This window comes from Peromyscus leucopus, chromosome 2 (genome assembly GCF_004664715.2).
Source record: "Peromyscus leucopus breed LL Stock chromosome 2, UCI_PerLeu_2.1, whole genome shotgun sequence".
Lineage (NCBI taxonomy): Eukaryota > Metazoa > Chordata > Mammalia > Rodentia > Cricetidae > Peromyscus > Peromyscus leucopus.
Window position 1 is genome coordinate 127,848,070 of NC_051064.1, and position 13,748 is coordinate 127,861,817.

The 13,748-nt window shown below is 53.0% G+C and overlaps 1 protein-coding gene across 5 annotated transcripts in view; it reads left to right on the forward strand.

The window, feature by feature from the left end:
- The window catches only part of Dlgap3 (DLG associated protein 3), a 65,889-nt gene that overhangs the window by 20,244 nt on the left and 31,897 nt on the right, over positions 1-13,748 (forward strand). For all 5 annotated transcript variants that reach the window (XM_028861636.2, XM_028861637.2, XM_028861633.1 and 2 more), the window contains exons 2-5: positions 4,691-4,773; positions 6,185-7,339; positions 11,171-11,376; positions 11,620-11,692. In XM_028861636.2, coding sequence (XP_028717469.1) covers positions 6,236-7,339; positions 11,171-11,376; positions 11,620-11,692 — 1,383 coding nt within the window. In that variant the 5' untranslated portion in view covers positions 4,691-4,773; positions 6,185-6,235. The remainder of the gene's footprint in view (positions 1-4,690; positions 4,774-6,184; positions 7,340-11,170; positions 11,377-11,619; positions 11,693-13,748) is intronic.

Consider the following 13,748-nt stretch of genomic DNA (forward strand, 5'->3'; position numbering starts at 1 on the left):
GGGCTAATAACATGCTGGGCAGTAGCCAAGCCATCAGGCTGTGGAGTTGGACAGTGTGGGCTTTGCTATCAGCTCTCAGTGTGATCTTGGGTAGGTCCAAGCCTCAGTTTCTTTGTCGTTAGATGGAAGTGTGTAGAGGAATGATGGGCTAGTTTGGGGAATCAAATCCAATGCTTTAAGTGAAAGGACCTTGTTCTTTTCAGGCACACATTCACTCCATAAATACCTACTACATGTCAGGCATTGTGCCTAGGGGCTCGGGGGATACACTGAGGATGGTCAGAATTCCTGCATGAAATTCAGTCTATCGAGAGGGACAGGCAGTCACAGAATCACACAGATTTAAAATGGTAACTAGATAAGAGCAGGGTACAGGATGCCTTGAGAGCAAACAGCAGGGGGATCTGACCTAGTCAGGGAGGCCAGAGAAAGCTTCCCTGAAGACGCAACAACTGGGCTGAGATCTGAAGGGCACACAGAAGTCAGCGAGGCAGAGGTGGGTGGGGAAAAGCTTTCCAGACAGGGAGTAGGCCCCATGATGTCAGGGATCATGGAACAGAAAAAAGGCTGGCTTGGCTGAAACAGAGTGAGCAAGCGAGGGGGAGCGTGTGGGGAGAGGATGCTGGGCAAGCAGGAAGGGACAGGTGTGCAGGCTCGGTTGGCCAGGTTAAGGTGCTCATCCCAGGACACTGGTGAAGAGTCGGAAGCAGAGAAGTGACACCATCCATCACACCTGCATCTCCAAGTGATAATTTGGGTTACCGGAACAGGGAGATCAGTTAGGAGCCTCCTGCATATGTCCCAGCAGAAGGTGATGTTTGAGGTGCAGCTGGATTTGGTAGCACTGCTTTTTGCTGCAAATGCAGAAAATCTGGCCAACAGTGGTTTAAAATAGTTAGTTCCTTATCATATATAGGCCTGGAGAAAGGCAACCGCTTGTGTAGGTTCGGTGGCCTGATGGTGTTAGGACTAACATCTCTGCGATTATCTAAGCCTTTCTCCCACATTTGAGCTAGATAGCTTAGATCTGGCCATCATCGTCTAGTTCCAGCCGGGAAGCAGGGGAGGAAGGATGGCACCAGCAAGCCCCACCCCTGGTCACAAAGGCAGACTTTTCTCCAGGAACCTCATCTTTTCGTGTATAAATCATTAGCCACAATGGAATGGCCTGGCCTCCTCACAAGGGGGACTGGGAAGGGAGAAGGGGTTTGAGAATCAGTCCTTGCTGTCAGCCAACAGTGATGGGTGGGTATGGAACTAAGTGGGCATGGCTATTTTTAGGCCGCAGAATCCATAGGAAGTGGTGATGGATTGGATGATGAGGCCCCTCCTCACTGCTTTTCCTCCCCATTCATTGTATTTAGTAATGAGGTGGGGCCTGAGGGGGAAGGCATGGGATCTGAAGAATAGTACACAGGAGAAAGCCAGTTCATAATTCAATCTCTCCTGTGAAACTGGGTGTGGTGGTGCATGAATGCATTCCCAGCACTCTAGAGGTGGAGGCAGGAGGATCAGAAATTCAAGGTCATTTTTGGCTGTGTAAGGAATTCAGAGCTGGCTTGGGCTGCGTGAGATTAAATTCTCTTTTTCTTTAGGAAACACAGAATGGAAAATCCCCTTTCTTCAGAAAAGGTATTTAGCCGCATTATTTGCTGTTTGTATGTGAAGGTTCTGGACGCCCAAATAAAGGTTTCTGGTGGGGTTTCTTCAACACCTGTAATCCCAACACTCAAGAGGGTGAGGAAGGAGGGCCTCCATGCTTGGGCTGCATAGTGAGATCCTGTCTCAATAAAAAAGGAAAAAGAAAAAAGTACGGGCTGGAGAGGTGGCTCAGTGGTTAAGAGCCTGCAGTACACTGGCAGGGGACCCAGGTTCAGGTCCTAGCACCATGTGGGGTGGCTCACAACCACAACCACCTGAAACTCCAGCCCTAGGAGGCTGACAGGCCTCTGGCCTCCGTGGCCATCAATCCTCACATTTGAATACCCCACACAGACACACAGCATATACATAATTGAAAATAACACATTTTTTTACAAATTGAAAGCAATCATCAAATAAAGGTGTTACGTTAGAGATTACATTGTGTTATCTTTGGGGGTTTAAATTTTAAATAATTAATTTAGTGTGTGTGTGTGTGTGTGTGTGTGTGTTCATGGGGGTGTGCACAAATGTTATGAGGCCCATGTGGAGGTCAAAGGTCAACGGTTGGGAATCTATTTTCTCCTTGCCCTTTGTGGGCTCTGGGCACCCAACTCAGATTGTCAGGTTTGGCTGCAAGTGCTTTTCTACCCGCTGAGCCAGCTCGCCGGCCCCCGAGAGTTGTAAAATGGTCTCACATGCATGGTGTCATTTGGTGTTCACTGAAGTCCTGCATGATGTACCAATAGGCCGTGTTAGGCTTGGAAGACCCTACCGTTTGTCCGATACCGTAGACCTGGTCCTGGGGGCTGAGTGTTTTATTCCTAGACAGTTCTTTCCAGTAGGGCATGAGTGCTCCGTGTCTGCCTGGAGAGGAGTGATTGTCCAGGCCAGGGCTAAGGGAACTTGGATTGGTGAGAATGAGGAGCAAACTTGGGAAGAACTTGATGACAAGCTGGATGGGGTGGCTCACACCTGTAATCTCAGTAGTTGGTGGGTAGACGTGGCAAGATCAGGAGTTCAAGGCCATCCTTGGCTACAGAAGGAGTCCTAGGCCAGCCTGGGATATGTGAAACCTTTCTCAAAAAGTGAGACAGAGAAGGCTGGAGAGACAACTCAGTGGTTAGGGACCTTTGCTAGGATCTGGGTTGGTTTCCCACATCCACATGGGGGCTCACAGTGATCCGTAATTCCAGTTCCAGGGGATTTGGCTCCTTCTTCTGACCTTGGCAGGCACCAGGCACATGGGTGATGCATATACATGCATGATGCAAAACATTCATACCCATAAATAAATCTTAAGAAAAATAACCAAAACTAAACTAAAGCAAAACAAAACATTTTGATGGCAGCCCAGCAGCTTGGTGGCAGCTGGTGTGGGAAGCTGGAGGAAGGGACACCTGTGAACGCCCACTGTTGGGACGTTCAGTGTGAGGTTCCAGTTTGAGATGACCATAGACAAGGTGAACGGGGTGGTTCGAATTTCAGCCAAAGTGGCCCTTGTGCTGTGAGACTCGGGTCTATGTCCTTCTTGGGGCAGAACAAGGACTGTGCCGTAGACAGAGGTCCAGGCTAGTCAAAGCTTCATGCCGGGGGGAGATGCTTCTGAATGGCTTTCTACAAGAGCTCAAGCCGTCGTGGTCTGAACTCCCCCTGATCCTAGCAAAAGGACAACAAAGGAGAACTGCCCAGCCAGGCTCTTGGTATCAGTAAGGTCACCCCTGTGTCCCTCTAGGCAAGATGACGAATAGCTCCCTTGGTTCGGGCCCTGGAGCTGGGAGCTGCACATGTCTGAACCTTTCCTCTATAGAAGATTCCTACCAACTTCTACAATCTTCTTCATTGTGCCACATTCCTCAGGGCCAGGAAGTTCTTCCTGGTGTCTGATTGTGTCTCTCTCACTGTTATTAATCATGTCCACAAAGCTAGCTTTTCCTTCTGACATCCCCGTGTCTAATAATGGCTTCATTAGTTCTTCCAGTCACGGCTGCTGCACACTTCAGAGTCATCCTCTCCTCTGACTCTCTCTCTCTCTCTCTCTCTCTCTCTCTCTTCCAGTATTTGCTAAACCCTAACCGCTTTCTGGAACTTTCCCAGACCACCCCTCAGAATTTGATATTTGCATTCTTTGTCTACCTTGTACCCACCATTTTCTCCACTGGGAATTATCCCACACCCAACCTTTGCCTAACCATATTGTACTTCCAATACCTCTTTCTCCAAGGAGGCTTCCTTGATTTTTCTCTTCTGAATCTGGTCTAGTTGTTAATCCAAGATAGCCTAGCATTTTGTCCTCTCTCTCTGGCACAGCCATTTCCTCATCCACTCAGTGGAACACTCACTTAGGACAGGCTCAAGTCAGAGATGACCCAGACCTATTTTTCACCTTACTGGAGACCTTGGTAGTTGGGGGAGATGGAGGCTGAGCAAACAATTTCAGTGCAGCCTGCTTGCTGCTGCCTGGGGGTACCCGGAGTGTCATAAAAGCCCAAATGAGAGGCATAACCCAGAATAAAGAGTACAGAAAGTCTCCATGGGAAGGTGAGGCTTCATATGAGTAAGTGTTCGCCGGGAGGAGGGCTTGAGGGTAGATGAGAGGCCATTCAAAGAGGAAGGAACAGCTTGTGCCAGAGTATAGGAACCATAATTCTGTCCAGTGAGACTTCAGACCCTTTAAGGACAGGGGCCACACTTAAATGACCTCAGTACACTTCTCATTCAGTCTGCCTTGCAGTAGGCGCTCTACAAATGTCTGTGGAATGCAGCCATCTTTAAGGGCAATGAAAACGCTGTAGCTGAGCACTGTAGACAGATCACACAGACACCTGCAATTGGAGGTAGTCCAACCTGTGAGTGCATTTGCATACATTTGCATAATGAAGCCAACTTCATTTCCCTGAGGGTCTGAAGCCTCTGCATCATGGGATATCCAACCAGTCCTGGTTTGGGGGGTTGGGAAGAAAACTGTCAGGCCAGGGACCTGTCCTGAGGACTCCAGAAGGAATCTCATTCCTCCTCTTCTGACGATTCGCTTCTTTTTGCCTGTCAGGAGCCAGTGGTCCTGCGCCTGCTGAAGTTAGGATTCTGCCTGGTGGTGGGGATCCTGACGGCGAGGATGGGACACCCCGGATGGTGAGTATTAGGGAGATGGAGGTTATATTCAGAGTCTCAAACCCAAACACTCGATTCGAAGCGCCTCGGCCCCTTGACTGGCTTTTCCATCTCTCCATTCCGAGTTCCATTTTCTCATGGAAAGTGTGGATAACATCTACACGACAAGATTTTTCCGTCGGCTACGAGACCACAAGGTGTGTGCAGTAGCCGGCGCATCACTTGTGTTAGGGAAATAGGGAGGAGATGAGCTGCCGGCAGGGTCTGGGAGACACCAGAAGCAGAGTGGGTGCGGGGAATCGGTGTGGGAAGGAGGGGAGTTGAGTCTTAGGAGGTGCTGCTGTCTGGAATCTCTGAGACTGCCATCTCCTAGTCAGCAGATGGCCCAGGAGCTGGTCTGGGGTGGGGGAGGGCTCCGTCTGCCAGATCCTCTGTCCCTGTCCCCCCTGCTGTCCACTCCTCCTGCCATAGCTCCTGTCCTGGCAGCTCCTGGAGTCCTGATTGGAGGCAGCTCTCGCTGAGAGTTGACCTCTCTTGTCCTGTAGCCTTGGCAAGCCTGGGATGGGGGCCAGAGACATTGGTTCCACAATGGCTTCTCCACTGGCTCCTGGCCTCACCGACCCCCTGTTCCTGGGAGGAAGAAGTCCTGAGTTCCAATCTCAGTCTGGTGTCACATGTGGGGTCTGGGTCTAGCCAGCATTCCTTCTCTGTGGCCTTTCCTCCCTCCACGACGCCCTCCGTGGAGAGGGAGTGTGGCAAAGGGTAACAGGCAAGGGGAGGGCAGGGATGACTCCAGTGGGGAGCACCTGGAAGCCAGCAAAGGTAGGAGGAACCTCTGGCATTCCTGAGGAGGGGAGGAGCCTGTAGTCAGATTCGAGGAAGTAGGTGTGGAAGGAAGTGGGGGGGTGTGTTATGGAGTGGCGTGGAGATTTGGACTTGAAGTCAGTGTTCCCTTCCATCATGGTGCTGGCTGCTCTGGCTCCAAGGCCTAGCGTCGGCAGCAGTGGGATGTGGGCTAGGGTTGAGGCAGAGGGATGGCCGTGGATCAATTTGCTGCAGCTTAGCTTGTTAAAAGCCAGTTCACCTAATGACTGGTTTCTTTGAATATGTTGTATGTCTGCTTGGGTCTCCTTTTGTTTTTGATAATCTAAGGATATTTAAAAGCCCATTTGGCTGAAAGCATTTCCTCTGGTGAATAAGTATTTATCAAATTTGCGGCATTGATGAGTGATGGAATTATTTTGTGCCCTTGTGTCTCTGTCTATTATGACTGTTTTAAGGACTTTTCAGTCCATGTGTGGAAAGATAGTATAATTAATCACAATAAATTGGTATGCACTACCAAGGGGATGCCACGGTGCCTCGTGAAAGATGATTTTAGGTGAAGTGGCCTGTTGTTCAGTCCAAATCCCTTTTCTCCCTATTTTCTCAGGAGGTTCCTGGGGCCTGGCCCCCAACAATATGAAGAGCCTTTGCTGAGGCCATGAGGGGTTACCATGGCGACCGAGGCAGCCATCCCCGCCCAGCCCGCTTTGCTGACCAGCAGCATATGGACGTGGGCCCAGCTTCCAGGGCCCCGTACCTGCTGGGCTCCAGGGAGGCCTTCTCCACCGAGCCCCGCTTCTGTGCCCCAAGAGCTGGCCTGGGACACCTTTCTCCAGAAGGGCCCCTGAGCCTGAGTGAGGGCCCATCATCAGTAGGCCCTGAGGGAGGCCCAGGGGGGGTGGGGGCTGGGGGAGGCAGCAGTACCTTCCCCAGGATGTACCCCGGCCAGGGCCCCTTCGACACCTGCGAAGACTGTGTGGGCCACCCACAGGGCAAGGGTGCCACCCGCCTGCCTCCCACGCTCCTGGATCAGTTTGAAAAGCAGTTGCCCGTTCAGCAAGATGGCTTCCACACACTCCCATACCAGCGAGGTCCAGCAGGGCCTGGGCCTGGACCTGGATCTGGCCCGGCCCCTGAGGCTCGCAGCGAGAGTCCTAGCCGCATCCGGCACCTGGTTCACTCTGTGCAGAAGCTCTTTGCCAAGTCCCACTCTCTGGAGGCACCTGGGAAGCGAGACTACAATGGGCCCAAGGCCGAGGGAAGAGGTGGCTCTGGGGGAGACAGCTACCCCGGCCCAGGCTCTGGGGGCCCTCACACCTCCCACCACCACCATCACCACCACCACCACCACCACCACCAGTCTCGCCATGGCAAACGGAGCAAGAGCAAGGACCGCAAGGGGGATGGGCGACACCAGACCAAGGCCACAGGCTGGTGGAGCTCTGATGACAATTTGGACAGTGACAGTGGCTTTCTGGCGGGTGGGAGGCCCCCCGGGGAGCCCGGTGGTCCCTTCTGCCTGGAAGCTCCAGATGGGTCCTACCGAGACTTGAGCTTCAAGGGGCGTGCGGGCGGGTCGGAAGGCCGCTGCCTTGCCTGCACTGGCATGTCCATGTCACTGGACGGGCAGTCAGTCAAGCGAAGTGCCTGGCATACCATGATGGTCAACCAGGGCCGGGATGGATACCCAGGGGCCGGGCCAGGAAAGGGGCTCCTGGGTCCAGAGACCAAGGCCAAAGCCAGGACTTATCACTATCTGCAGGTGAGGCTTTGAGGGGTGGGGAACCGTGTTCCAAGTCCTCACCAGTCTGGTCCACTGGGGAACGGTGGACATGGTGGGGTGGCATCCAGCTATCCCCGGATGGGAGGTCTTGAAGGCAGGAGGCTCTGCTTCTGGGATACCTTGAGTCCGATTTGGGGTTTCACTTTACTGGTTGGTACAATGAATAGGCCCCTCTAATTTGACCGTGCATGCCAATACCAGGAAGACGTCTTGACCTTCCGGTGTGGACAGGATGCGCTGACCTCTGTCTTCTGGGGTTGAAGGCAGTGTGAGGTTAAGGGAAGGCAGTGGATGGGACAGTGTGGTATTACCTGTAGCACTACCTTGGAGCTTAGCAGTTGGGGAGAAGTTCTTCCAGCCCCAAGCCTTTGCCTAGACCTTTCATACTTAAATCCAGTTGGTCCAGTTATGGGAATATGAAGATCAGTTTCCAGAACATGCATCTACTTGGGTTTGTCATTCTGGGCTATGGTGTGGTTGGGACAGTCCAGGATATTATGGAGGACCCCGGAGGCATGCATTTTGGGTTTTTTTTCCAAGGCTAGTGACATGGGAGCTCCGAGCCCTTCCCGGGGCTTTCTTTCCCCGCATCAGCCGGCCCGTACTCCCGTCATTTTAGGAGGACAAATCAATACAAGTCTTGGCGATCTAGCAGATGCAGGGCTATCTCCAAAGCCCACATTTCTCCTAGGTTGTTAAGCCACATCCACGCATGCAGTGAACATGTCCTTGATACAGTGATCAGGACCCCCTGCCGCCGAGGGCTCACAGTTTCTAGGGAATAGACCAGGAAGCAGATGGTAAGCTGTGTGATAGAAGAGAGTCCTGGGTCCCTCGGGAACACAGAGGAGGCTCCTCGCTCACCTGTGGGTGGTGGCTAGGGGTGGCTCGGGGAAAAGCTCCCGTGAGGAATGTCTCCTGAGCTGAATCTCTGTGGAGAAGCTGGAGTTAGTCAAGTGCAGACTGAAGGTGTACCAGGAAGATGCTACAGCGTGTTGGAAGGTATGGAGAGGTGAGCTTGCATGAGCCTTTGGGGGTGACATTGGCCTTGCCTGTCAGTTATACACAGGTTAGTACTCTCCTGGGGGCATCTCATGAAGGCCCAAGAGAGCAGATAGGCCTATAGCAAAACTAGGACTAGACGTCTGAGATTTGAGATGTGTAGGTGAGCTTCAGATTTCTCCCTCCCTGGGTGGGCAGGTACTCTAGGCTGAGAACTGAACCGCTCAGGGAGGAAGCACTCACCCTTCCTCCCCTGTAAGCAGACCTGGCCACCATTTTGCTGCCCCCTGCTGCTTCTCCGGGGCTGTCCTGACCTCCCTGGGGGCTTCCTTTTTAACATGCACCTCACAGTGTCCTGCAGAGGAGCCGAGAGCTCTGCAGTGTGGCCGCGCAGTGGCTGTGGAGTGGGAGCCCTGCAGTGTGGCCGCTGCGTGCCCTGGCCATCCCGTTGGCTGCCCCCTGCCACGCCTCTCGGTGGAGGATGGGGGTGGGGATGGTTCTCAGAGCCTGGGGTTCCAGAGCATCGTAACAGGATGGGGTTTGGGTGGCAGCCTGAGCCCATTTGTGGGTGAACCAAAGGCTGCAAGGACCTTCCAAGACAGCCTAGTGCTTCCCTGGTACAGACGTCGGGGAGGTTGGCTTTATGTGACCTGGTGTCTTCATTAGGATAGTCCCCGCCCCCGCCCCTTTTGAGATAGGGTCCCATGTAGTCCAGAGTGGCCTCCAACTAACTGCGTAGCCCAGGTTGTCTCCATCTGCCTCCACCTCCCAAGTGCAGTAACACATCACCACAGCCAGCTTCCCACGCCTTTCATGGAGCCCGATTTCTCTCACTGGATACCAGTGAGCCTGTGAGCCTTTTCTTCACCCTCAGAGCTTCGCTCATTCCCTCTCTGTTTCCATCTTCCTTCCAATGGAGCTCTGGCCCCTCACTGAACCTGCTCCCTTAGGAGGGTGTCTCCCTGTACCTTCGTTAGCTTCACCCCTCTCCTGAGTGCCCCTCCCTCAGCCCCGCTCCTCCTTGGAGCCTCCATACTTGCTCTGTTCAGCCTCTTCCTCCCAGCATGTGCTCTCCATCAGCCTTCTCCCCTTAGATCTCATTCTTCACCACGTGGTGACCATCACGGACTCCAACCCTTGCTGGCTTGGTCCCTCCTCGACTAAGGCTCCTCAGCCCCTGCCTCCCCCTACTGCCCCTGTAGTTAAAGCTGATCTTGACTGGCTTTCTTGAAAATGCACCCACAGCTCCTTTTACCCTGAAACATTTCTCCAAATCCTCACCCCCTACCACTTCCTGCCATCCCTTTCCGTAGAGCACAGATTTCCTTTCCTCGCTTCCTTTCACTGGTCACCGCAGTCGGATTTTCACAGCCTGCCCTTGATAGTGCCCTGGGTGCTGGTCACCAGGGGTCCTGGGAGCGGTCCTCAGCGGAGCCTTCAGTGCCTAGAATAATAGCCACCTTTTACCGAGTGGTCCCGTGTGCTAGGCACTCTGTTGCCTGTTTGTCTTTCCCACCAACTGCTCTGATGTAGGTATAATTACTTTTACCAATTTATAGACCAGGAAACTGGTGCTTGGAGCTTAATTAGCCTTGCTCAAGTTCACCTAGCTAGCAAGCGACAGGGCCAGCATTTGCTCTGGGTCTCCTAACTCCAGAGCACAAGTTACTAACCTCGGAGAGCACTGTGGCATTTGACATAATTGACTCCCTTTCTTCTCGAAATGTCTCGTTTCTGTGACATGGCATTCTCCTGACTCCCTCCTACCCCTCTGCCCACTCCTTCTCAGGTGACTTCACGGTCCCCTTTCCTTTCTTGCAGTCCTTTTTAAAATGCCAGTGGGTCTGTCCTCAGTCCCTTCCCCCTGGGGTGTCTCCTTCACTCCTGGGCATCTGTTTGCTCGCCGCCCGCCCCCCCCCGCCCCCATTTCTGTATCTCTGCCCTCCAGCCCATCTCCACCGGTAAACCCAAGAGTAAGCATAACAAACACCTCCGTTCTAGGCCAAACTCGAGGTACTCAACATTGAACCTGTCACCCCTCCCCAAATGGATTTGTTTGGAGTTCTGTGGCTCAGTGAAGGACAGTACTCCCACCCCCAGGTCCTTAGCCATGTCAGTCATCTCGGACTCCTCTCAGCTCCTCTTGCCCCCCACCCCCACCCCGCTAATCAGACTCACTGATGCTCCTTAATAGCTCTCGTCTCCATCTCCTCCTCTTCCCCTCAGTCTCATTGTCTTAATTTAGGCCGCATCATCCCTTGCCTGCGGAACAGCCTCAGCCTCCTAATTAGCTTCCCTCCTGCCACTTGAGCTGCTGCCTGGGCCCTGATCTTCTGACCATCTAGCCTCGGTCTAGACTGTGGAAAGTGACGATGCTCTCCCTGCCTGATACCCTCTGTGGTTCCTTGAGAGCTGGGAGAGAGCCAGAGGATGGGGGAGTGGAAGCATGTTGAAAGGATGAAGAGGGTGGGTGAAAGGTGACAGGTCAGGTGATGCTGGACATATGGGGATATGATTGACAGGCCACTCAGGCCTCTGGTCTTGGCGTCATCTGAGATGTCACCCAGAGGTTCTTTAGCTGACCTTTTATTTAGCTAAAGGTCTCTGGAGGATGACGCAGCAGCTCCCACAAGGGAGAGCAACACCCCCCCCCCAAGACATCCCCTCTAGGTCCTTTGTGCATTCTCTTCCGTGTGACTTCCTCCCCAGCTGGGCAGAGCGCCTCCCACTGGCAGTGGGAGGAAGAACACCCTCTCCTCCACGCTGAAGGATGACAAGTCTGAGAGATAGAGGCTCTTGTCCTTGCAGGTGCCGCAAGATGACTGGGGGGGTTACCCCACGGGTGGCAAGGATGGGGAGATCCCCTGCCGCAGGATGCGGAGCGGCAGCTACATCAAAGCCATGGGGGATGAGGAGAGTGGAGACTCAGACGGTAGCCCCAAGACATCTCCCAAAGCACTTGCCCGCCGCTTCGCCTCCCGCCGCTCTTCCAGCGTGGACACAGCCAGGATCAAGTAAGGATGGTGGTGTGTGTGTGTGTGGGGCGTGTCAGGGATGATTCGGGGTTCCTGCAGGGACAGTCCTATTCTCTGACTTGGCGTTTCTTTTGTGGTGGGAGGGGAAGAGACCTGGGGAGTTTCTTTGTTTGGGGGGGGGGTTTATGAGGTACAGAACCTAGTCGGAGGCCCTGGTATTGTCATGCCCACTCTCCCCCTCCTAGCGTACCCCCATTCTGACTGGGCGTTTGCCTTTTACAGCTGCTGTGTCCCACCCCGGATCCATCCCCGGAGCTCCATCCCTGGCTACAGTCGTTCCCTCACCACTGGACAGGTAGGGAGTGGCCCTGTATGCCCGGAGGGAAGGGTAAGAAAGGGAAGCTCTGTGCTCTTTTTTTTTTTTTTTTTAAAGATTTATTTATTATGTACACAGAAGAGGGTGCCAGGTCTCATTACAGATGGTTGTGAACCACCATGTGGTTGCTGGGAATTGAACTCAGGACCTCTGAAAGAGCAGTCAGTGCTCTTAACCTCTGAGCCATCTCTCCAGCCCCAGCTCTTTCTGTGCTCTTTCTACACTGTGATGTCCATTTATCCATGGAGAGAAAGCAGGCCTGGTTCTAGGCAAGCCCGAAGCCTGCCTGTGACTTCAGAGCTTCTTGGGCTGGGAAGCCCCAAGAACCCACCAAGTGCGCTCCAAGTGTGAGCATGTGCGGGAGGACAGCATCATTTCTCTGAGACTCTCCAGCCCTCCTCAGGCCTGCCTGCACCCGACTCATAAGTGAGAGGTACAGACAAGGCAGAGGCAGATTTGAAGTCTCCCAGGCTGTCTGGGCCTGAGTTCTGCTGCCATGACCCCTACTCCCGTGGACTACATTCCCTTTCAACACCTCTGTTTCCTCGTCTTTGAAAGGATAAGGGTAAGCCAGAAATGACGGCATATGCTTGTAATCCCAGCAGTCTGGACAATCTTGGCACGTGTGAAGGGAAGGTGGGCAAGGTCGTAGTTCAAGGCCAACCTTGGCTATATAGTAAGACTCTGATCTCAGAGAAACAAAACCAGAGGACAGTGTTAGTGTTAGATAACTCTCAGGGGACTTGTGGGGTTCAGTAGAAAACAACAGTCAAATACAAGGTACTGGCCCCAGACCGATGTTTTATAAAACTGAGTTCCAATGCTGGAGTTCCAATGTAACTCAGTTAGCAAAGTGCTTGCCTCGCGTTCACGAAGTCCTGGGTTCGACCCCATCGAGGCACACGCCTGTCTCAGCAGACAGATCAAGAGTTCAAGGTCATCCTCAGTTACTTAGCAAGTTGGAGGCCATGCTGGGGTACAGGAAACCCTATCTCAAAGAGAATAGAGTGATTTCTATCCCTAAATGTAGGCCTGCCATTCCATTAGATGGAGGCAGTGGTAGTTTATGTTTGAATGGAGGGGACAGAGGGTTGAATAGAGGCTGAACTACTTACCAGCTGAGTGACCTGGGGCAAGATCCGTGACTTTCGAGCCCCTTCCTCCCCTTTTAAAAATAGGCATCATAATAGCATTCTTGGCACACAGCCAGTGCTCAATAAAGGTTAGCTATTTTTACTGTTTGCTGGGGGGGGGGTGCAGGGCAGAGCAATGCAAAAAGCCACGCAGAAGACCGTCCATCGGCTCCTATTGTGAGCCCCGGCAGGCTCTCAGAACCCCTTCCTTTGTTCCATTTCCTGAATCGGATTCTGATTTGGCACGGCTGTCTCTCTGCATCAAGCCAGCCTCTGTCCCTGGTGCCACTAGTTAATGCCCGGTCTTCATGTTCCTCGACCATCGGTGACGTCTGACATAGCGGATGACCCTTCTTCCTGGAACACTTTTCTCTGGTGGCTCTTTGGACACCACACCCACCTCCACCTCCCCCGACTGCTAATTCTTATCTGTGTCTCAGGATGTCACCACTGGAGTTTTCCAGGGCTCTGTCCCTGCTCTGCTTTGTACACCCACTCCGTAGGTGATCTCATCCAGGCTTGTAGCTTTGGATATTACTGAGAGCCTACTGACTCCCAGAGGCGTAACTCCAGCCCAAAGTCTCCCTGAGATGCCAGGCATGTACATGGAGCTGTGTACTGGAACACACTTGGATGGCTGGTGCGGGACCCCCCCCCCATTCTCCTACCCCCAGATCTCTGCTCCACCCACTACCATCTCCTTTTCAGATAATGCCAGTTTTATTTTTCTAGGACGTATGGTCCAAAAGCCCAAAGTCAGTCTTTTTTTGGTCTTCCTTCCCTCCCTCCCTTCCTTCCTCCCTCCTTCCCTCCCTCCCTCCTTCCCTTTCGGAGCTGTGATTGAACCCAGTACCTTACTCATGTTGAGCACACACTCCATCACAGAGCTATACCCTCAGTCC